This window comes from Sander lucioperca, chromosome 5, assembly GCF_008315115.2.
Source record: "Sander lucioperca isolate FBNREF2018 chromosome 5, SLUC_FBN_1.2, whole genome shotgun sequence".
NCBI classification, from domain to species: domain Eukaryota; kingdom Metazoa; phylum Chordata; class Actinopteri; order Perciformes; family Percidae; genus Sander; species Sander lucioperca.
In genome coordinates, this window is record NC_050177.1 from 15066386 (window position 1) to 15091151 (window position 24766).

The following is a 24766-nucleotide window of genomic DNA, read 5'->3' on the forward strand; positions in this document are numbered from 1 at the left end:
TACATCTAGTTTGGTACATCTGGTACTGAGCATATTAATGTTGAACATTTATTTGGAAATATTCAATAAATAACCAAAAACATGTTCATCTGTGTGTTTTAACATCACAAAGTTAAGATATGCACTCTTTCATTAGAAATAAAATAATTCCTCCAATAGATGAGCATGTTTACAGTGAAAAAAACTAAAATAAAAAATCTTTCATTAATCATCATCAGGGTCAAATGTTCAATTAAACGTGATTTTAGGTAACATTGTCCAGCCCTATAGCTCTGTTCTACATTCTTTTACCATAGATAAGACTTTTACATAAGCTACGTATTTTAGTCATTTGCAGTCCATACATTAAAGGGTTAAAGATCGGTTGGCAGGTCAGAAAGTATAATGACAAAAAAATGCGCAACATCATGGGTACACTGCTCATATCAAACCTGCTCTGTACTATTTCAAAGAAACACCCAAAAGAAAAGTTGATCAGAGAAGCGAGGTGAGGTGTGCAGGTACTGACAGCTTTCTGTCTGGTCTGTTTAGAACCAGAATAACACACTTTAAGGATCCTCATGTAGGAGTAAAGAATGAGAATTATAAGACCAAATAATACTGTAAACATATACCCAAGTCCATATATGTTATTGACGGTTGTGTCGAAGCATGCCAGTTTAACGATTGAGTAGTTGTCACAGTACACTTTTTGAATTGTGTTCCCACACAGCTGTAAGATGACACTCAGAGACATCATGACCACAATGTGAAGTACACAGAATAACCATACGGAGGCAATAAGCACAGCAACCTTATTAGATGTCATACGAGTGTTATATTGCAGAGGATAACAGATAGCAAGATATCTGTCATAAGACATGACTCCTAAGGTAAACAATTCTACATTTGCATAGACATTCACAGAAAAAATCTGCAGGAAACAAAGAGAAGGAGAAACAGTGTGAATGTCAGAGAGGATCTGAACCAGAAGGAATGGAAACAACCCTGTACTACCAAACAGTTCATTTACAAACAGGCTGCACAGAAAAAGGTACATAGGTTCATGTAAGCTCCTGTTCATACAGATAACCACAATCAGCAAAAGATTGGCACAAACTATTAACATATATAAAGACATAACAATCATGAAATATAAATACTTGAAAACCCCGGTGTCAAAGTAGGCAACAAGTTTGAAATATGAAACCTGTGTAGAGTTGATCATGATTATTCTTTTGGTTGTTAAAGCGATTGTTTACAGTGTTTAACGGATAAACATATAACAGAAATGATGCAACATTTTCTGGCAGCTTTTTGTGAAAGAAAAAACATAAATAATATAAAAACACACCTCAGTGTAACACAGGTTGAGACACTGGATAAATCTAACGTTGATCTGCTCACCTTCTTTATTCCGACTGTGACCCCCTCCCAACTGAGTGGAGACTCTGATTCTCCTTCTTTTATTCTTTTCAAGTCAGGGGGACACACCCAGCAGAGAGCAGTCTGATGTCATCATCAAATCACACCTTGATTGTCTTTGTTGATTGAAACTATTAAAAAACTATTCAAATTATTATCCTAGAGGCGCCTGGGTAGCTCGCCTGGTTGAGCGTGCACTCCATGTACAGAGGCTCAGTCCTTGCCGCAGCAGCTGCGGGTTCAATTCCGGCCTGTGGCCTTTTGCTGCAGGCCATTTCCCCCCTTTACTGTCTTCAGCTGTCCTATGCAATAAAGGCGTAAAATGGCTTAAATTCTTTCTTATGGTGGCGATCTCTAGCTCACCAAGTGGAGTGTGGGTCCTTTGCAGGGTCCCGGGGTCGAGTCCGACCAGTGTTGGGGAAGTTACTTTTAAAAAGTAGTGTTTGCTCATTACTCGTTACTTCTTAAAAAAGTAATCCGTTACTTTACTTAGTTACCCCCTATGGAAAGTAACTTTTTACTTTACTCATTACTTTCACGTTACTTTTAAAAGCAGGCGTCTCTGGCAGAGACTGAAGTTTATTATACAAAATCTATCTTTGACCATAAAGCCAATCTCTGGTTTATCAGTGAAGTGTCTGAACTCCACTGCAGACTGGATTCTCTCCTCACAGAGTGACGGCTGATTCATTATGAACGAGTCCAGCGCGGGTTGAATGCACATCAGCAGGTCATCGGTGTTACACGGTGTTAGTGTATGTAATGTCTGTATCGACTTGCACCGGTTGCGCAGCCACGATGGTCCGTGCATTGTTGTAGACACATGCAGCCTCTTTTCTGGAAATCCTTGCGTGTCCGTGTGACTGACAAGTCCACAGCGGTCCGCTACATGTAGCCTATGTATGAGCCCATCTCCACCGCATCCATCTGTGAGGATTTCAGCTTTGTGTCTGCCTGGCATGCTCTGTTTGTAGGACGGCCAATTTAACACCAGTGCTCAACGATGTAGTGGCATGTGTCACGTAGCTCTCTGCTCAGAGCGCCATCCAGCAAAAAGCCACTAAGATTAAAATGCTCTCTAAAGTTAGCGTCGGCTGCTTCTTGCTTGCCATGATTGCTGTGCTACCTGCCTCTGTCACGTACCGTGTGGAGCTTGTGAGCGTGCAGCTGAGAAGGCAGTGTCGCTGTCACATCTGTCCCTGGGAAAAGTAACATTGCGCTGAATTGAAAAAGGAACTACTACTTTTTACCTAAGAAAGTAGTTACGTTACTTTGTAACGCGTTACACACAACACTGAGTCCGACCTTCTGCCCTTTGCTGCATGTCATCCCTTCTCTCTCTCTCCCCCCCTTTCTGGTCCATCTACTATTATGACTATGTAATGAATAAAAAATAAAAATTTCTTTTTCCATTTAAATGAATTCTTCCGTAACAATCATAAATACATGTTTTGTGTGTTTACTGTTACAGTTTACTCCTTTTGGTGTGACTTGGATGTTACATGATAATACAGGAACTTTTGAGGTCAGAGTTTTGCTTTATGCTCTTGTCCGTGAAGTGTCCCCAAGCTCTGGCACAAATCAGTCCGTTGTCGGGAAAGAAAACAAATGTCTTGTGCGGTGCTAACTAGCTAAAGTTAGCTGAGTCGATGAGCTAACGTTAGCTTGTTAATGTCTCTCAGGTCTGCTGACTTATTTATTATGCAGATTTTTTGTCTCCATTACGACTTGCATGACATTACGGAAGAAATCAAGGTTTCCCCCAGGGTGGAGGGGGGCCATTACAACTGGGCCGACTGCACTGGGCTGAGCCCGGCAGCCACCCCTGCCACTGGGCTGGTGATTTTTTTTCTTAGTTTTTTATCATTATCCCCAATTATCAGCATTTCCGTCCTTAGCCACCCATCCCATCTCTCCGTGGGACAAAAGGAATATTGTAGAACCACTCAAGGTTTCTGCCTAATAGGAAGTTTTTCCTCGCCACTGTCGCACTAAATGCTTGCTCTTGGGGGAATTACTGGAATTGTTGGGTTTTTGTAAATTATAGAGTGTGGTCTTCCTACTCTATCTGTAAAGTGTCCTGAGATAACTCTTGTTATGATTTGATACTATAAATAAAATTGAATTGAATTGAATTGAAGCAGACCCTGTTTTAGACTGCTTTGAATGAGGGGCGGGGGAAAAATATGTTGGTTGGGTACAAGTCTATTACAGTGTAAACATTTTAATTAGTTTTAATGTTAGTTTAGATTTGACTTTTGGATTTTAGTTTTTAGAGTGTGTTTGTCAGTTTTAACCAACCTTAATATGATTTTATGATTGTATGAAATAACTAACAATATCCATTTTATTTCAGTTGCTGGACAGGTACTGCACTACTTTTATCTGATCCTGGCCCACGTCCCTGATGTGAAAGCCCCCTTTCTGCATTAAATTCCAAAATATTTGAAATTTGTTTTGCTTCACAAAGATAAAAATGTTTTCAACATTTTTTGGTGCATAGAAATGAATCGGAATGAAGGAAATTATGTGATCTTAATTTGAATGAGACGATATTGATTCATAAAATTCCAAGATCGATCTTTTAAGAGGCTCTGTTTTAAAGCTAGAGTGAAGATGTTGGTATAATATCAAGCTAGACAATCTAAGGAATCCATTTCATGCTAAATAACGCTCCAAAAACTGCCATGGTCATTTTTACAGCTATGTTACTCTTTATTGTTTTGACTGCTGTAGTGTGTTCATGGTAAATAAAAAGTACATTAATGTAACTGCTTTGGGGTCAATTCTTAACGTCAACATGATTGTTTTTAATAATGCACCAGGTTAGAGGGTTCCTTGTAGAACTTACAGCATTATTTTTCTGAGAATCTTTTTTTTTTACAGTTCACATTTTATTTTTGAAGGCAGTTTGAGGCAGTTCTGTAAATAACATCACTGAAATCGAGAATTGGTAAAATTGTCATTTTCACCATAGCGAATTTGGCAGCGTGAGCGAAGGAGGCCCTGTTGCAGAATAGAAGTCCGATCCTGGTCCAGATTGTCTAGCCCAGCTGATTTGTAAGGGTCCAGATTTTGCAACTCCCTCAGCACATCCGCAGTCAGGACTGGGGTGAAAGAGAAGTGTGGTCGGGGGTGTGGACGTGTAGTTGCGTGGATTGTGAGACAGTTTACTGGGGGTCCGGCCACCAGATGGAAAGCATGACCGGCTTCAGGGAAGTGCTTATTAAAGTTTTCTAATATTGTAAGCTTGTCGGTAGCGATAGTATTACCTGATTTCAAAGCCGTGGGCAGCTGGGAGGAGGTGTTCTTGTTCTCCATAGTTTTTACAGTGTCCCAGAACATTTTTGAGTTGGTACTGCAAGAGCCAAATTTCAATTTGAAGTAGCGAGTCTTAGCTACCTGAACTGCCTGAGTGTACCAGTTCCTGGATTCTTTAAAGAGTTGCATATTTTGGGGGTTGCTTGAGGATAATGCGGTTTGCCACATGATATTTTTATGTTTGTATGTTTGGCAGTCAACTCTGGGGTGAACCAGGGGCTATATCTACTTTTAGTTCTGAACTTTTTAAATGGGGCATGCTTATTTAGGACAGAGAGGAAATCAGGTTTTGAATGACATCCAGACATCTTCCATTGTCGGAATGAGGTTAATGCTCTCCCAGGCTACAAGGTTCAGGTCAGTCAGAAATGCTTGTTCACAGAAGTGTTTTAGACAGCGTCTGACAGAGATAAGTTGTGGACGTTTGACCTAATCATTTGTCAATATTAATAGGCCTAATATAGTTATGCTTTTTTATATATAGAAATGTTCATAAAAAAAGCTGCAATATAATGTGATTCACAAAAGATGACAAATACACATTAAAAGACAGATGAAAAATAGGACTGTTAAAACCGAGACTGTCCTCTGAAAAACGACCCCATTGGTCATTTTTACGACCCATATTTACATTTAGTGGTAGGTAGCGCCGCCCTCTAGTGCTGTAGTAGTTATGGCGGGAGCAAAGCAGGAAGTCATCGAGTCAGCCCCCCCTGGCTTCAGTTTTGTGAATGAGAATAGAGTTAATAAGAGAGGAGGTGGGGTCGCTATTTTGTTCAAAAACTCATTCCTATGTATGCAAATATCCGTTGGAAATTTTGCTTCCTTTGAGTATGTGGCTCTGCAGCTAAGGTCCACTGCTAGAGCTATACTTCTAAATATCTACAGACCACCTAAGTACTGTGCAGCCTTTTTTGATGACTTTGCTGAACTGCTGTCTATGATCTGTGTTGACTTTAACTGTGTAATTGTGGCTGGTGATTTCAACATTCATGTCGACAACCCTGAGGATAGCGATAACTGTACAGTATCTTTGATAATTATGGGTTAACTCAACATGTGACTACGGCCACACACAACAAGGGTCACATCTTGGACTTATCTCTAAAGGTCTGAACATTACCAAAGTTGCGGTGAAAGATGTTGCTCTCTCTGATCATTCCTGTGTGTTTTTTAACAGCTCTGTTGAATCTGTGAAAAAAATTGTTCAAACAGAGGTAATTAGAAAACGATACATCACTGAAAGCAAGAGTGAAAAATTCTTTCAGCTTTTCTCCTCCACACCGCCCCCTCTGGAGCCTCAGTAACTGAGCTTGTAGATAATTTCAATTGTAGAATATCAACTATTATTGACACCATTGCTCCCGTTAAAGTCAAAACTATCTCTAGCAAGAGAAAATCTCCATGGAGAAATGTCGCACCTGTAAGATCCGAAAAAAGAGTGTCGAAAAGCTGAATGCAGGTGGCGTAAAACCAATCTCCAGGTCCATTATGATAACTATAAAGAGAGACTTCACATTTATAATTTGGAACTGAGGAATGCAAGGCGATCATTTTTCTCTGAGATTATTGCTAAAAACACTAATAATTCACATGTTCTGTTTGCTACTGTTGATCGGTTAATTAACAAACTTTCTGGTACCAGTAGCATCTGAACTTTTATCTACCAAAGCCTGCAATGACTTTGCCATCTTCAGTAAAAAAAATCCTGAAAATTAGACTAGCAGTCAGTGCCTCCATATCAGGTGCAGGATATGTGTTGTCTCAGTGTCCAAGCAAAACAAGTTCCCATGACACAATTTCAAAGATTAACCAAGATAACCTGGAGGATATTATACAAAATTTGAAAACCTCTTCCTGTTGTCTTGATATTTTACCAACTGGCTTTTTCAAAAATGTTTCGAATTGTTTGGCCTCAGATCTATTACAGATTGTAAACATGTCTCTTCAAGCAGATATCTTCCCACAGGTCTTAAAAACTGCAGTAATCAAGCGACTCTTAAAAAAGAATAACCTTGATACGTCACTAATGGACAACTACAGACTGATATCAAACCTCCCATTTTTAAGTAAAATTATTGAAAAAGCATTTTTTTTTTTTTTTTTAAATAAACCTTTTATTGTCCCGAAACAATATTTTTGATGCCTTACAGTTGGGTTTCCGACCACATCACAGCACTGAGACAGCTCTTCTGAAAATCCTTAATGACATCCACTTAAACACAGATAGTGGCAGAACTACAGTCTTAGTATTACTAGATCTCAGTGCTGCATTTGATATGGTTGACCACGACATATTACTAAACAGACTGGAAAACTGGGTAGGCCTTTCTGGTAGATTTCAAAATACTCCTGCTAGTTTATAAATCATTAAACGGTTTAGGACCTATTTACCTATCGAATATGCTACTAAACTATGAGCCGCAGAGACCTTTAAGGTCATCAGGGACAGGTCTGCTTGCCATCCCCAGATTCGGAACAAAAAAGGGAGGGGCTGCATTCAGTTTCTATGGTCCACATATCTGGAACAAACCTCCAGTAAACTGTAGGTCGGCACCTAATCTCAGCTCTTTTAAATCAAGGCTGAAGACCTTTCTTTTTAACACTGTGTTAACTGTATTAATTTTTTAAGTTTTATGTAAAGCACTTTGAATTGCATTGCTGTTGAATTGTGCTATACAAATAAAATTGCCTTGCCTTTACCTTGCCTAATATAATCAAAAAGTGTGATATAGGTAGTGATGATGTAATTACGGGCAATTTGTAATCGATTAACACAAAATTTTTTAAATTATTTTGTCTACATAAAAACTTCTTAGATGCAACAATTTATTACCTTTTTCTAACTTCAAATTATGTCCCCAAAGAAAAAAAACCTTTGTCAACATCTGTTTTATCTAAAAAGATAACATTCTCTGTGTTTTCATCTCATTTCACTTTTATTGGTGCAAAATGGGATTGATAAGCAGACAAACTCACGAAAAATGAATGTCAAATATTGTAAAAAGATAACATGGGAAATTGACAGAATAATAGATCAATACTTGCCGTCCGTGTATTGCTACAGTATTGCCGCAGAAAATATCGTGATACTATGGTGTATAAATATTTTTCCCCACCCCTAGCATTAACAATAATACATTTCATTTATATAGCGCTTTTCAAGTTACTCAAAGACAATTTACAACAAAGAACATTAAATATTTCTCCACCGGTTCTTACAACATAACTCAGTTTCTCACTGATGGTCGTTATTTCTAGTTTCTACATCATTTTCCTATAAAAATGTATTCACATTTAACCAAAGATAAGACTTTTACATAAGCTACGTATTTTAGACATTTGCAGTCCATACATTAAAGGGTTGAAGATCGGTTGACAGGTCAGAAAGTATAATGACAAAAAAATGCGCAACATCATGGGTACACTGCTCATATCAAACCTGCTCTGTACTATTTCAAAGAAACACCCAAAGGAAAAGTTGAGGAGAGAAGCGAGGTGAGGTGTGCAGGTACTGACAGCTTTCTGTCTGGTCTGTTTAGAACCAGAATAACACACTTTAAGAATCATCATGTACGTGTAAAGGATTAAAATGAGAACACCAAAGATTACAAGACAAGTGTTAATGAGTCCATAAATGTTATTGACTCTGGTGTCAGAGCAGGCCAGTTTGACAATAGAGTAGTTATCACAGTAAACTTTGTTAATGATGTTCCCACACAGCTGTAAAGGAGCACTTAAAGATAACAAGACAGCATCTCCAACAAATGGGTATAACCATGTTAGAGCAATAAGCACGGTAACCTTGTAAGATGTCATACGTGTGTTATACTGCAGAGGATAACAGATAGCAAGATATCTGTCATAAGACATGATGGATAAATTAATAAATTGTATATTTGCATAATTATACACACAATAAATCTGCAGGAAACAGAAGGGAGCAGAAACAGTGTGAATGTCAGAGAGGATCTGAACCAGAAGGAATGGAAACAACCCTGTACTACCAAACAGTTCATTTACAAACAGGCTGCACAGAAAAAGGTACATAGGTTCATGTAAGCTTCTGTTCTTACAGATAACCACAATCAGCAAAACATTGGCACACACTATTACAGCATAAAAACACATAATGATCAGAAAAAATAAGTATTTAAAGAGCCCAATATCAAAGTATGCACCAAAAGTGAAATATGAAACCTGTGTAGAGTTTATCATGATCATTTGTTTGGTTCACAACACAATATTTCAAGTTTGCACATGATGAACAATTGACAATGTTACATTTTGTAGGAGATGCTCAGAAATCAAACTATTTTAAATGTCACATTTATGCTTATCCTGGACTCCCTGCAGTAACACACAAGCAGTATTCAGCCTGCAGACAGTAAAGACATCAATTCTTACAAAAATACAGACTCTTCAAACTTACCATTTACCTTATTCAAAGTCAATATAATGTTTAGGTTAGAAATGACAGATCCGACAGTTTATGACATTGCGTGAATCATCTTACCTTCAGCTGCAGTCACACTGTCACTGCTTTAAAACTGAGATGAAACTCTGTGTCTGCTTCTTTTAAACTCTTCAAGTCAGAGGGTGTGCACATCAGCAGTCTGGCCTCATTACCATGTGACACATCTAACTGATGTCTGAACATCTACTCTGACCATGTTAAAAAACATTGGTCAGTAAAATAAAAAATAAGCAAACACTGATTGTTAAAACCAAGACTGTTTCCTCTGAAAAACGACCCCATTGGTCGTTTTTACAATCAGTTTTTACAACCCGTATTTACATTTATTGGCAGGTAGCGCCGCCCTCTAGTGCTGTAGTAGCTATGGCGGGAGCAAAGCAGGAAGTCATGTAACCTGGTATTAAGACCAAGCAGCAATTTCCGTGCCAAGAAGTAATGCCAATGCATAACTACCTTAAAGCTGCATTCTATCTAATTTCCTTCAGGGTTGAATCCACTGGCTCCAAAAAGAAATCAGTTTCTATAGAAGTCTATGAGAAAAAGAGCCTCGTTCTCACTTGATATATCACCTCAGTACTGGTTTTCATAATGACTTCATAGTCTCCATTGCTAGCGTTGTTTGCATTTCTTTTAACCAATCTGAATCGTTATGGTCCGGACACAGTGACAATGCCTCTTCGAAATAGTCTCGGGAAGTAAAAAGTGGGCAGTCAGTGTAGAGGTTCAGATTCAGGCTTAGCGCAATAAACCAAGTGAGGTCATTTTCCAGTGGGAAAGAATGAGCATAAAGGTTTTGATTCATGGCTCCCCAAATGGCAGGCAAGGTCAGAGGCCTTATCATGTTGAGCTAGAGCTAAAGAAGAGTGTTGACAATACCAACGAAATATACAATAGTTGGGCTCATCTGTATGCACAGGGCCGTTTCTGGAACCAAGCCGCTAGATCAGGCCTTGAGTTACACAGAGTCAGAGATGCCTGGAAAGTGCAGGTATTCTCTCAAGGCCCTGGAAGACCACCGCTATGTTAGATTAGAGAACAAGTTGGTCACCTCTATGCCCCTGCACATCACTGAAAGGAAACTGAGGTGCTTTGCTAATAGACCTCTGCAGGGCCGTGCAGAGACCTTTTGAGTGGCAGGGGCTCAAATTCAAAAAAGGGCATATGGAAGAAGATTTGCTAACAATATACAGTATGTCATCTTTATTTTAAAAACTGTATATTTTAACAACTGTATATTTTAACATAATACTAAATCCACAATACTGTACACCTCAAAATGAAATATGGAGCCTTCGACTACATTCACACAAATATATCCAAAAAATGCAACCGTTGTCCAAGCAAAATGTCAAGCAGAAAAGTTTGAGCACAAGCAGAGCAAATTCAAGCGCGAGCAGTGACTATTTGGGTGTGAGAGCAAGGTTTTGAGGGAAATAATTACAAAATCTGAACGTAATATCAGTGAGAAATGCTCTCAAATTGAAAGAATGTGCTCATGAATAAAGATAGTAATATAACTCCATACCTCGCTAGCTTCCCCAGTCACTCACAGCTAAGCTAACTGGCTAATCTTGAGCGTGGCCTAGCCTAGCTCACCCCCCTCCTCTTTCACACACACACACACACACACACACACACACACACACACACACACACACACACACACACACACACACACACAGAGACACAGAGTGTCTCACCACAGGCTGGTTTGTTTCTGCTTTTGGTTGTAGTTTTGTAGAAGGGTATATAGGTTTGATGATTGAAGAATTATTGATTGGCCATTGATAATTTTGAAGTTAATGAATTCTACTATACTTTAAATAGCAGTTGTCTGTGATTATTTTGTGTATTTGTTGTAATAACATGCTGGTTGAACAGGCAGTGCTCGAATTCACTCTTTCTTTTGTTCCTTTAGAATGAACCAGATAAATGAACCAAGTTAATTAAGATCTGTATTTTAAATGAGACTGTTTCACAGTTCAGTTCTTGGCCCCTGAGTTCAGGGTGATGCCACGTTTTAATTGTTTGTCAATTTGGTGAAGTTATTAATACGCATATTCATAACTATTAATATTGATAAAAACATCTTTGATAATTTGCCAATAATTGAATCTGTACACCTACGAATTCCAAACAATATTAATATAATCAAAAAGTGTGATATAGTGATGATGTAATTACGGGCAATTTGTAATTGATTAACACAAAATTACTCAGATTCTGTTTTAATATTTGCAATTTATTTTATCTACATAAAAACTTCTAAGATGCAAAAATTTGGTAAAGTCAGTGTTGTGATGTGATGGGGCTTTAGGTAGGGGTGGGAATAACAAGAGGTCTATTGCAATTTATTACCTTTTTCCAACTTCAAATTATGTCCCCAAAGAAAAAAACTTTGTCAACATCTGTTTTATCTAAAAAGATAACATTCTCTGTTTGTTCATCTCGTTTCACTTTTATTGGTGCAAAATGGGATTATTAAGAAGACAAACTGACGAAAAATAAATGTCAAATGTAAATAAGATACATGTGCAATTGATAGAATAATAGATCTGTCCGTGTAGGGCTACAGTAATACCACAGAAAATATCGTGATACTATGGTGTATAAATATTTTTGCCCTACCCCTAGCATTAACAATAATAATACATTTTATTTATATAGCGCTTTTCAAGTTACTCAAAGACAATTTACAACAAAGCACATTAAACATTTCTCCACCGGTTCTTACAACATAACTCAGTTTCTCACAGTTATTTCTAGTTTCTACTTCATTTTCCTATAAAAATTGATTCACTCTTTAATATCAGTTTACATTTAACCATAGATAAGACTTTTACATAAACTACGTAATTTAGACATTTGCAGTCCATACATTAAAGGGTTGAAGATTGGTTGGCAGGTCAGAAAGTATAATGACAAAAAAATGCGCAACATCATGGGTACACTGCTCATATCAAACCTGCTCTGTACTATTTCAAAGAAACACCCAAAAGAAAAGTTAATCAGAGAAGCGAGGTGAGGTGTACAGGTACTGACAGCTTTCTGTCTGGTCTGTTTAGAACCAGAATAACACACTTTAAGAATCCTCACGTAGGAGTAAAGAATGAGAACTATAAGACCAAAAAATAGAGTAAACATATACACAAGTCCATATATGTTATTGACGGTTGTGTCGAAGCATGCCAGTTTAACGATTGGGTAGTTGTCACAGTACACTTTTTGAATTGTGTTCCCACACAGCTGTAAGGTGACACTCAGAGATATCACAACAACAATGTGAAGTACACAGAATAACCATACGGATGCAACAAGCACGGCAACCTTATTAGATGTCATACGAGTGTTATATTGCAGAGGATAACAGATAGCAAGATATCTGTCATAAGACATGATGGCTAAGGTAAACAATTCTACATTTGCATAGACATGCACAGAAAAAATCTGCAGGAAACAAAAGGAAGGAGAAACAGTGTGAATGTCAGAGAGGATCTGAACCAGAAGGAATGGAAACAACCCTGTACTACCAAACAGTTCATTTACAAACAGGCTGCACAGAAAAAGGTACATAGGTTCATGTAAGCTCCTGTTCATACAGATAACCACAATCAGCAAAAGATTGGCACAAACTATTAACATATATAAAGACATAACAATCATGAAATATAAATACTTGAAAACCCCGGTGTCAAAGTAGGCAACAAGTTTGAAATATGAAACCTGTGTAGAGTTGATCATGATTATTCTTTTGGTTGTTAAAGCGATTGTTTACAGTGTTTAACGGATAAACATATAACAGAAATGATGCAACATTTTCTGGCAGCTTTTTGTGAAAGAAAAAACAATAATATAAAAACACACCTCAGTGTAAGACAGGTTGAGACACTGGATAAATCTAACATTGATCAACTCACCTTCTATAGTCACACTGTGACCCCTCCCAACTGAGCGGAGACACTGATTCTCCTTCTTTTATTCTTTTCGAGTCAGGGGGACACACCCAGCAGAGAGCAGTCTGACGTCATCACCAAATCACACCTTGATTGTCTGTATTGTTTGAAACCATGGGCGATTTTAGACCCTTTTTAGGGGGCTTAAACGCCCCTAAATTTCATCTCAGCCCCCCCAAAAATAACAATAATAAAAAACTATTTCTTTTTAAATCAAATTTGATGTTTCAAGTTAGAGTTTTCGAAATTGTCTGTTAGTGACAGAGGGCAAACAATTACAGGTTCAAAGGGCTTAAAGCACTTGTAACCCCGTCAAGGAAATGGTTAACAGAAACGTAGTGTTGGCCAATCGGAGGTGGTTGTGCCAGACTCCTGCCTTTGGCTGAGTGTCTATCTAATCCGTCACAGGGAGAGCAGTAGTGCAGTTGTGAAGTTTATCGTTGGTAGTCCCCAGAGAAGAAGTTGGTAATTTCATGGCACAGATTAGAACCCAAATTGAAACGTAAGCTACTAAATTAGCTGAATGTTAGAACATTGGGTCAAATTGGTCGTTATTACTGTGACTTATAAAGTGTCAGGTTTAGGTAAAAATGTTAGCTGACGTTGTTGTTCCGTAGCTAGCTCAGAGATTATCGGCTAATGAAATTACTGATTTAGCATGGGGGGGGGGTTTAACACTTTCGCAAGGCACTGTATCCGTGTCACATTCTCATTAGGGGCTGAGCCCCCCTAAAGGTCTGATCCTAGAACCGACCCTGTTTGAAACTATTACAATTATTATCCTAGGGTCGTCTGGGTAGCTCGCCTGGTTGAGCGTGCGCCCCATGCACAGAGACTCAGTCCTTGCCGCAGCAGTTGCGGGTTCAATTCCAACCTGCGGCCTTTTGCTGCATGCCATTTTCCTCCCCCCTTTTTCTTCAGCTGTCCTATGCAATAAAGGCATAAATGGCTCCAAATTTTGTACACAAAGTTCTTAAATTTTTTCTTATGGGGGCGATCTCTAGCTCACCAAGTGGAGTGTGGGTCCTTTGCAGGGTCCCGGGGTCGAGTCTGACCTACTGCCCTTTGCTGCATGTCATCGCTTCTCTCTCTCTCTCTCTCTCTCTCTCTCTCTCTCTCTCTCTCTCTCTCTCTCTCTCCCCCCTTTCTGGTCCATCTACTATTATGACTATGTAACAGAGATGGGGACTTGAGTCTGAGACTCGGACTCAAGTCACACAAACAGCTGACTTCAGACTTGACTTGCGACTCGACTCAAAAGACTACACACTTGACTCGGACTCGAGCTTCCAGACTCGTCAACAACCTGTTTTCATACAATTATTGGTTTTTAATTCTAAATTTATTCATGTATTTCGTTTTTCTTTTATTGCCGCATATACGGGGAAACATATGACGATCTGTATGTCCCCTGCCCTTTGCCATAATGTGCAACGTAACGCATGTGCCTATGTGCGCACACTCACATATCAAAAAATGCATTGCCGATGGCGACACCATGTCCTCCGGGAGTTGTGCCTTTTGTCATTAGTTTTGCTTTCAATAACTTTGTAAACAGTGGCAATAAGCGGACAGCTACATGCAAAGTGTGTGGCACCAAGATAAATGATACCGGATCAACAACGTCGGACTTCATCAGGCGTCTAAAAACGCACCCAGATAGGTCAGTCACTCACACACTAATGTGAAAAGAGACATTACATTTAGCATATATCGTCACAGGTAACAAGCTAACCATCACAAAGTGTTGTGCTAATGCTTTGAACATGCAAATTGTATCTTTATAGTTGTATCCATATGATGTGACATCCATCCATCCATCTTCTTCCGCTTATCCGGTAACGGGTCGCGGGGGAAGCAGCTCCAGCAGGGGACCCCAAACTTCCCTTTCCCGAGCCACATTAACCAGCTCTGACTGGGGGATCCCGAGGCGTTCCCAGGCCAGGTTGGAGATATAATCCCTCCACCTAGTCCTGGGTCTTCCCCGAGGCCTCCTCCCAACTGGACGTGCCTGGAACACCTCCCTAGGTAGGCGCCCAGGGGGCATCCTTACCAGATGCCTGAACCACCTCAACTGGCTCCTTTCGACGCGAAGGAGCAGCGGCTCTACTCCGAGCTCCTCACGGATGACTGAGCTTCTCACCCTATCTCTAAGGGAGACGCCAGCCACCCTCCTGAGGAAACCCATTTTGGCCGCTTGTACCCTGGATCTTGTTCTTTCGGTCATGATGTGACAGACTTAGGTTAATATTTCACCAGGTCCGAGGGCTAGAGGGATGTGTTAAGTAGACCCCATAAAGTTATCCTTCAACTGATTTTGATACTGTACTGTATGGATGGTAGCTACAGGACATGCTATGATACTGGACTGTATGGATGGTAGCTACAGGACATGCTTTGAAATTGTAAGATTTAACAATACAGTGTTAGGGACAGATCAGATGGCCAGAGACGAGACTTGAATTGGACTTGTGGCAAAAGACTTGAGACTTGACTTGAACTTGCCCCTCAAAGACTTGAGACTTGACTTGGACTTGGAAAAAATGACTTGTGAACATCTCTGCTATGTAATGAATAAAAAATTGAACCTGGCAGCCGCCCCTGCCACGTGGCTGTTGATTGTTTTTCTTGTTTTTTACCATTATCCCCAATTATCAGCATTTCCTTTCCTTAGCCACCCATCCCATCTATCCGTGGGACAAAAGGAATATTGTAGAACACTTCGGAAGGACTTTTGGGAGGACAGCTACAGTTCAGATCAGGACACTTTTTTAAATTAAATACCCCATTAAAAACAGTGAATTTGCGTCTATTCACGTCTTTGCATTGACTTAGCACTACTCAAAAAATTCGCTCTGCGTTTGGTGTGAACACAGCATTCAACACAACCAGTTTACCCCGCAGCATTTGTGTGCATGTTGTGGGAATTATGTCCAAAATAAGGCCCTAAGGCCAGTCTAATCTGGCTCCAGTTAATTAATTTCCGCGCGTTCTTTATATCGTACTTAAGTTTACCAAAACACAAGGATCTATCTGAGACGAAGAGTTCAGTTAAGCTAAGTTTACTCAGTCCAGCATAAAAGTTACAACACAGCTGTGGGTTCATAAAAACAGAGTCTAAGTTTCCCTTGCAACAGACATGAAGTCACCAGGATCTCGGTTCGAATAATCTCCGATCTATTTTCTCCCTTAAGCTTTTATCCTCCCATCTCGTAACTTTAACTGCCTTTCCTGTTTTTCTGCTTATCTGTCTGGTACACAATGCATTTTTATGCCATAAGTCTTAACCTATAGTTAAAGGCTTAAGCTTAACCTTCTTGTGCATCAGAGTTCACCCGGAGTACTTTTAACCACTTCCTCAATGACTGCACACAGCTCTTTTGTAACAAACGCAAATACAACTTTAACTGCTAATATTCTACAGGTCCATTGTGGTACACCTAGTTTGGTACATCTGGTACTGAGAATATTAGTGTTGAACATTTCCGTTCACCCAGGGATAATGCTTTTATCTTTTAAAAAGGCCTGTGGAGGCTGAGAGATTGTGTGATATCACTCTGAGCAGTACCCTATGATCATCAACAGTTGGTACCCTCCAGCTTCCTGCTGGTCAGCGTTATTGGTGGGGTTTCTTGGCCATGCAGATTGCTTATTAAACTTGATTTATGATTCTACGTTGAACCAACACCGTAGGTACGTACGTAGTTATGCATGGATATGGACCCTACGCTGTTGCCTGACGTGAACCTCCTGAGAAATGTAACTTCACATCACGGCGATGCAGGCGATGTTTAGTGACTGAAAACCAGTCAGTGAAAGATTCAAATCAACTTTATTTATATGTTTTATTTTACAACATTAGGGAAGCATTTAAAGCACATTAACATCACTGTTAACACTACAGTGAATATCATTGACTTTTTGTAGTTATTTCAACTTTGTTAGAGGACACAGTAAATATTCTAAATTAGGGCCGGACAATTAATCGAAAAGCAATTGAAACCAAAATTCAACATAATATTAGGTAAATCTGTATTGTCATTGCACAGAGACCCATACAATAAAATTGTGAGTTCCACAACTGAAGGTGCATTAGACAGTCCCTCCAGGATTTCGCAATGTCGCGATCGCACCAATTCACGTGAATTCAACCAATCACAGCGAATTTGGTGCGACTCGCAATTTTGACCAATCACCACAACTTTTCCGCAAATTTGACCAATAACCTTAAGTTTCCCACGACTTCAACCAATCACAGCAGTCCCACGTGCACTCTGAGAGCAAATGACCAAGCGGGAGTGAGAACGGGTTGATAATTTCCTTGTTTGTGATATGAAGACGAGACATATGTGTGACTCGAACATCTCACATTTACGAACAAAACGTACAGCGAAAGACATTTTAGACCGTCCTGCCAACCTGTATACATTTTAACATCAATGTAGACTGTAATGATTTAAAAGTCGCTGAAGTTGCTGCCATTTCAATCCTGCCTGTTGGCTCTCTGCTGCTCTGCTCGACTGACGCTTGCAAACACACACAAACGCACACACAGACACACACACAAACAACACACGGTGGATGCAGGAAAAAAAGGACATGAGACAACAAGATGACCTAAATTGAGGATAGCTGCGCTCGTTATTGTAAGTTAGTGATAAGTTAAAGTCAGTACTTTATCAAACCATATGAATGTGTATCCCAGGCCAGGTTAGGAAATTAACTAACAATGTAAAGATCAACAAGCCACTGACACATATGTTCAAATTTGATTCCTTCAATGAATTATTATTTTTTGTCTTAAAGGAACACGCCGACTTATTGGGAATTTAGCTTATTCACCGTAACCCCCAGAGTTAGACAAGTGACAGACCCAGATGATGCAGTTGAAGTATTCATGAAACTGCTGCTTCCAGTTATTGATAAGCACGCACCGGTGAATAAAATGACCGTTAGAACTGTTAGTGCCCTTTGGATTGATGAGGAATTGAAAAAATGCATGGTTGATAGAGATGAGGCCAAACGAGTGGCATAAAGGTCTGGATGTACATCTGATTGGCAAACATATTGTAAAATACGGAACTATGTGACTAAAATGACCAAAAAGAAGAAGAAATTGTATTATGAAAGTAAAATAAATAATGTAAAGTATGATGGAAAAAAACTCTGGAGTACCTTAAATGATATCATGGGCAGAAAGAGTAACTCAACTCCATCTTTCATTGAGTCAGACGGGTCTTTCATTACTAAACCCTTTGAAATTGCTAATCATTTTAATGATCATTTTATTGGCAAAGTGTGTAAACTAAGGCAGGAAATGCCAACAAGTTGTAATCCATCATGTTCATGTATAACAGACCAAAAAATGAAAGACAAGAACTGTATTTTTGAATTGTGCAAAGTGAGTATAGAACAGGTGGAAAAAATATTGTTGTCTATCAATAAAGAAAAACCACCTGGTATTGACAACTTGGATGGAAAATTACTGCGGATGGTTGCTGACCAAATTGCCGCTCCTATATGTCACATTTTCAATTTAAGCCTTGTCAGTAATGTTTTTCCTCAAATTTGGAAAGAAGCTAAAGTTATTCCTTTGCCCAAGCTAGCTAGGGCTGCCTTCACCGGCACTAACAGCCGACCTATTAGTTTCTTGCCTGTTCTTAGCAAACTATTGGAAAAAAATGTATTTGACCAGATACAGAGCTATTTTTCTGTTAACAATTTGACAAGCAAGTATCAGCACGCTTATAGGGTAGGTCATTCAACATGCACTGCACTTACACAAATGACGGATGATTGGTTAAAGGAAATTGATCAGAGGAATATTGTGGGAACAGTACTGTTAGACTTCAGTGCTGCCTTTGACGTTATTGATCACAAATTATTATTGGAAAAACTTGTATGTTATGGTTTTGCACCATCGGCTTTATCATGGATAGAAAATTATGTATCCTACAGAACACAAAGAGTTTTCTTTAATGGAAGCTTTTCTGACACAAAACATTTAGAGTGTGGAATTCCACAAGGAAGTTCGCTAGGCCCTTTATTATTTTCAATTTTCTTTAACGATCTTCCACTTGCCTTTAAAAAAGCTAATGTGTCCATGTATGCAGATGATACAACAATATACATGTGTGCACCTACTATTAATGAAATAACTGCAACACTCAACAAAGAGTTGCAGATAGCACTAGAATGGGTTATTAACAATAGACTATTCCTAAATATGTCAAAGACTAAAAGCATTGTATTTGGTACAAATTATTCCTTGAGCTCTAGGCCTCAGTTGAATTTGATGTTGAATAATGTAGCTGTTGAACAATTAGAGGAAACAAAGCTTCTTGGTGTTTTCTTAGATTGTAAACTGTTGTGGACAAGACATATAGATTATCTTGTTGCAAAGATGGGGAGGAATATTTCTGTTATAAAAAGATGCTTTTTTAACACCACACCCAACCGTACAGTATTGTATCGAGGGATGGTCGCTTGGAACTCACTTCCAGCAGAGATTGCCAAAGCGCCTAATATATCAAGTTTTAAAAAACAAGTAAAGGATCATCTAAGTGCCCTAAGACTGTAACTATATTTTTGTACTTAGTTTATGTATAGGAATACTGATATGTAAACAAAGATGTTGTAAGATTTAATTTTTACTATGCTCTGTGTTTATGTATTTAATGTGATATCATATATTATTATCAGCATACATGGAAAGGAAAATGTATATCTGCAAGGAAAAGAATACTAACTATACTGCTCTTATTTTTTTTATATTCCATGACTGTTTTGTCTGAAAATGTTTTATTTTTTTGTAGTTTTGTTTGTTTTGTCTGGAAATGTAGTTTTATGTTCTGTGTGGACCCCTGGAAGAGTAGCTGATGTTCTGCATCAGCTAATGGGGATCCTAATAAAATCAATAAAGTCCATACATACCCTTCTCATCTCCGTGCGTGCTGTAACGCTGTCTGACGGTTCCAGCGGCATCAGGCCAGCACAGAGCATGCAGGTGAATGGTTCCAGTAATCCTACTGCTCCGAATTGTGACAAAAGTGACAAAATAATGCCAACATGTTCGTATTTACATGTTATTTGTATAGTTACAGCGTGTACAAAAAACAACGTAACATGAGACACAACCATCTTCTAACTGTAAACAAACCGGGAACTATATTCTCAGACAAAGCAAATAATTCTGCCTAAGTACTATATTCTTCCGCCTGAGAATATAGTTACCGGTTTGTTTACGGTTAGAAGATGGCTGTGTGTCATGTTACGTTGTTTTTTTGTACACGCTGTGACTCTACAAATCACAACATGTAAATAGGAACATGTTGGCGTTATATTTTGTCACTTATTCGGAGCAGTAGGATTACTGGAACCATTCACCTGCATGCTCTGTGCTGGCCTGATGCCGCTGGAACCGTCAGACAGCCTTACAACACGCACGGAGATGAGAAGGGTATGTATCGACTTGTCTAACTCTGGGGGTTACGGTGAATAAGCTAAATTCCCAATAAGTCGACGTGTTCCTTTAAATCCACCAGCCATTTTCATATTATACCAACATTTGCAGCATTCTTAGCTTTTTTGGTAACGTTACTAGGAAATCTCAGCCCAGAGTAGTTTTATTCTCCCCAAAACAAGTTTCCTTTTTATTTTTAAAGAACTATACAAAAAAAAAATTGCAACTTTTTTGCAACTTTCACTGTCTCCCGCAACTTCATTGCAACAAACATACAAAAGACATACAGACCAAATTTTATTGCAATTTTTTACAAAAGTGAAATCAGGCATTTTGGGCCGCAACAATCAAAAAAAGGCCGCAAAATCCTGGAGGGACTGATTAGATATAAAAACAAGATAAATTAAAGCTGCAAGGAGCTTTGGATGGGCCCTCACTCCTCCGTGCGTGTCGGGTTTACTGGCAGACGGCGCTCCACCTGACCCTGCAACGGTCGGAGTTGGAAATGGTGTATTGCAAATGATTTACAAATTAGAGAGGGCGGGGCAACCGGTCACCAATGAAAAGGGAACTCTCTACTGAGTTCAATGATACCTCACACAAGACTCTACCTTAAACGGGTCACCAGTTATGAAATGGGGCGTGGCTTAAGCATAGAGGGAAGGCAATACCATTACCAATTAAAAAGGAAGTCTTTGCTGTGTTCAATGATACCGCACACAACACTCTACCTTAAACTGTTCAAAGGTTATGAAAGGGGGCATGGTCTGAGTACATGGGCGTGGTTAAAGTATAGGGGGTGGATCAGTATCACATGTAGCCCACATATTATAAGTTTCATGTAAATCGGATGCAGTTTGTCATATAAGGCTGATTTCCTGTTGCCAGCAGGGGGCACTATGACCAAAAGTCAATTATGAATCCTGAAAAGTTTCGAGCTGATTGGACAGTGTACATTCAAGTTACACCCACTTCCTGTTTCGATGGCGAAACGCACAAAATGGCTGCCCCGACACAGTCAGGCCCCATGACCATCATTAAGATCTTAAGATGGTACAGACCAACTTTGAAGTTGATCGGATGAAATCTCTAGGAGGAGTTCATTAAAGTACGGCATGTAGAAATGGCCAAAAACGCACTAATTTCGAACATTTAATTCAAAATGGCAGACTTCCTGTTGTGTTAAGGGTATGGGTCCAATGAGCTTTTTTGTACGTCTTGACATGCTACATATGTGTACCCAGTTTTGTTAGTCTACGTTAAACGTACTGCAGGGGCTCAATTCTTAAAACTTTGAAGGGGGCGCTAGCGAGCCATTTTTGCGCGCCTATTCCTGAAATCCTTAAAATACGTAAATGTTCACTAGGCTTGATGCGATCGCCAATTTTGGCGAGTTTTTGAGTATATTAAGCACCTCAAAAAGGCGATTAATTTGCTGTAATAATAATAATTCCTTCAGTTTCAATAGGGCCTTCGCCGCTGTCGGCGCTTGGGCTCTAATGATTGATAGCTAAAAACAAGAACAATTTAAGACATAAAACACTTAAGTCGGGACGGGTAAAATGTTGCACATGATCTATGATTATTGTAATATTATTGCACTTGTGATAATAAAGGTAAGTTAATGGTTTGTATGTTTATTGAGTGTTCTGATGGCCCATGGAAAGAAACTGCTGTTTGTTCTGTTTTTGTTGCTCCTGTAGCTCCTCCCAGAGGGAAGCAGACTGAGCCGGTGATGTCCAGAGTGGAGGTGGTCCTGAATAATCTGGAGCAGCTTGTATCAAAAGCAGCCGTTATAGATGAGTTAAGCCGACGAAACATAACCGTCATACGGCGACAATGGTTAAGTTTAGACGCCAAAACAACGAGGAACTATCCGAACATCCGTTTCCTGGGTGAAAGACTTTTCATCGATACAAACTCCGCTGCCCCACTCGAAAGCCCTGTGTTTTACTTTTAACGTGCCAATACATCAAATCATTTGTTTTGTTTGCAAAGAAATTGCAAGTTATTTGTTTTCTACTTTTTAAGGAAAATTGCTTTTTACATTAAAACTAAAATGTGACTTTTTCTTAAGACTTTCTTTTCAAACAGCGTGTGCTGTGATTTCAATTGTTGGAAATATTCAATAAATAACCAAAAACAAGTTTATCTGTGTGTTTCCTCTAAGTATTGTAACATCACAAAGTTAAGACATGCACTCTTTCATTAGAAATAAAATCATTCCTCTAATAGCTGAGCATGTTTACAGTACAAACCTTGTCAGTGAAAAATATAAAATAAAAATTCTTTCATTAATCATCATCAGGATCAAATGTTCAATTAATCGTGATTTTATCTCTGTTCTACATTCTTTTACCAAAAGCAAGACTTCTACATATGTTACGGATTTTGGACATTTTTAGTCCGTACATTACAGGATTGAAGAGCGGCTGGCACGTAAGCCAGTACAATGACAGAAAAATGCGTAACATGATGGGTAAACTGTTCATATTAAATCTGCCTTGCACTACTTCAAAGGACCCCCCAAAAGAAAAGTTGAGCAGGGAAAAAAGGTGAGGTGTGCAGGTACTGACAGCTTTCTGTCTGGTCTGTTTAGAACCAGAATAACACACTTTAAGAATCCTCATGTAGGAGTAAAGAATGAGAATTATTAGACCAAATAATACTGTTACCATAAACACAAGTCCATATATGTTATTGACGGTTGTGTCGAAGCATGCCAGTTTAACGATGGAGTAGTTGTCACAGTACACTTTTTGAATCGTGTTCCCACACAGCTGTAAAGGGACACTCAGAGACATCATGACAACAATTCCAAGTACACTGTATAACCATATGGATGCAACAAGCACGGCAACCTTGTTAGATGTCATACGTGCGTGATATTGCAGAGGATAACAGATAGCAAGGTATCTGTCATAAGACATGACGGCCAAGTTAAAAAACTCTACGCACACATAAGTATACACACAGAAGATCTGCAGGTAACAGAGAGAAGCAGAAATAGTGTGAATGTCAGAGAGGATCTGAACCAGAAGGAATGGAAACAACCCTGTACTACCATACAGTTCATTTACAAACAGGCTGCACAGAAAAAGGTACATAGGTTCATGTAAGCTCCTGTTCATACAGATAACCACAATCAGCAAAAGATTAGCACAAACTATTAACATATATAAAGACATAACAATCATGAAATATAAATACTTGAAAACCCCGGTGTCAAAGTAGGCAACAAGTTTGAAATATGAAACCTGTGTGGAGTTGATCATGATTATTCTTTTTGTTGGTAAAGCGATTGTTAACAGTGTTAATGGGATAAACATATAACAGAAATGATGCAACATTTTCTGGCAGCTATTTAAAAGCTTTTTTGTGAAAGAAAAAACTTCAATAATATAAAAACACACCTCAGTGCAACACAGGTTGAGACATTGGATAAATCTAACATTGATCCACTCACCTTCTATAGTCACACTGTGACCCCTCCCAACTGAGTGGAGACACTGATTCTCCTTTTATTCTTTTCCTGCATCTCTGCACAGCAGAGAGCAGTCCGACGTCATCATCAAATCACACCCTGATTGTCTGTATTGTTTGAAACTATTAAAAAACTATTACAATTATTATCCTAGGGTCGTCTGGGTAGCTCGCCTGGTTGAGCGTGTGCCCCATGTACAGAGGCTCAGTCCTTGCCGCAGCAGTTGCGGGTTCAATTCCAACCTGCGGCCTTTTTCTGCATGCCATTTTCCTCCCCCCTTTTTCCCCCTTTACTGTCTTCAGCTGTCCTATGCAATAAAGGCATAAAATGGCTCCAAATTTTGTTCACAAAGTTCTTAAATTCTTTCTTATGGGGGCGATCTCTAGCTCACCAAGTGGAGTGTGGGTCCTTTGCAGGGTCCCGGGGTCGAGTCTGACCTACTGCCCTTTGCTGCATGTCATCGCTTCTCTCTCTCTCTCTCTCTCTCTCTCTCTCTCTCTCTCTCTCTCTCTCCCCCCTTTCTGGTCCATCTACTATTATGACTATGTAACAGAGATGGGGACTTGAGTCTGAGACTCGGACTCGAGTCGCACTTAAGTCACACAAACACCTGACTTCAGACTTGACTCGGACTCGACCCAAAAGACTTCTGACTTGACTCGGAC

General features: G+C 39.2%; 4 protein-coding genes across 4 annotated transcripts; all 4 read right to left on the bottom strand.

Moving 5' to 3' along the window:
• Window positions 1-203: 203 nt before the first annotated feature.
• On the bottom strand, window positions 204-1225 carry LOC118495114 (olfactory receptor 4E2-like; the record flags this gene model as incomplete). The annotated part of the gene is made up of 1 exon (XM_036001542.1): window positions 204-1225. A coding segment is annotated over one exon (948 nt), but the record flags the coding sequence as incomplete, so codon positions are not given.
• A 6797-nt stretch (window positions 1226-8022) lies between these two features.
• Window positions 8023-8988, bottom strand: LOC116055585 (olfactory receptor 11A1-like). The gene has a single exon (XM_031307595.2). It carries the CDS (start codon window positions 8947-8949, stop codon window positions 8023-8025), a length of 927 nt encoding a protein of 308 aa, XP_031163455.1. The 5' UTR covers window positions 8950-8988.
• A 3034-nt stretch (window positions 8989-12022) lies between these two features.
• Window positions 12023-13016, bottom strand: LOC116055565 (olfactory receptor 4E2-like). Its single transcript, XM_031307575.1, has one exon. It carries the CDS (start codon window positions 12941-12943, stop codon window positions 12023-12025), a length of 921 nt encoding a protein of 306 aa, XP_031163435.1. The 5' UTR covers window positions 12944-13016.
• A 9946-nt stretch (window positions 13017-22962) lies between these two features.
• On the bottom strand, window positions 22963-23892 carry LOC116055566 (olfactory receptor 4E2-like). The gene has a single exon (XM_036001543.1). The coding sequence runs from the start codon at window positions 23890-23892 to the stop codon at window positions 22963-22965; it is 930 nt and encodes a 309-aa protein (XP_035857436.1).
• Window positions 23893-24766: the final 874 nt, after the last annotated feature.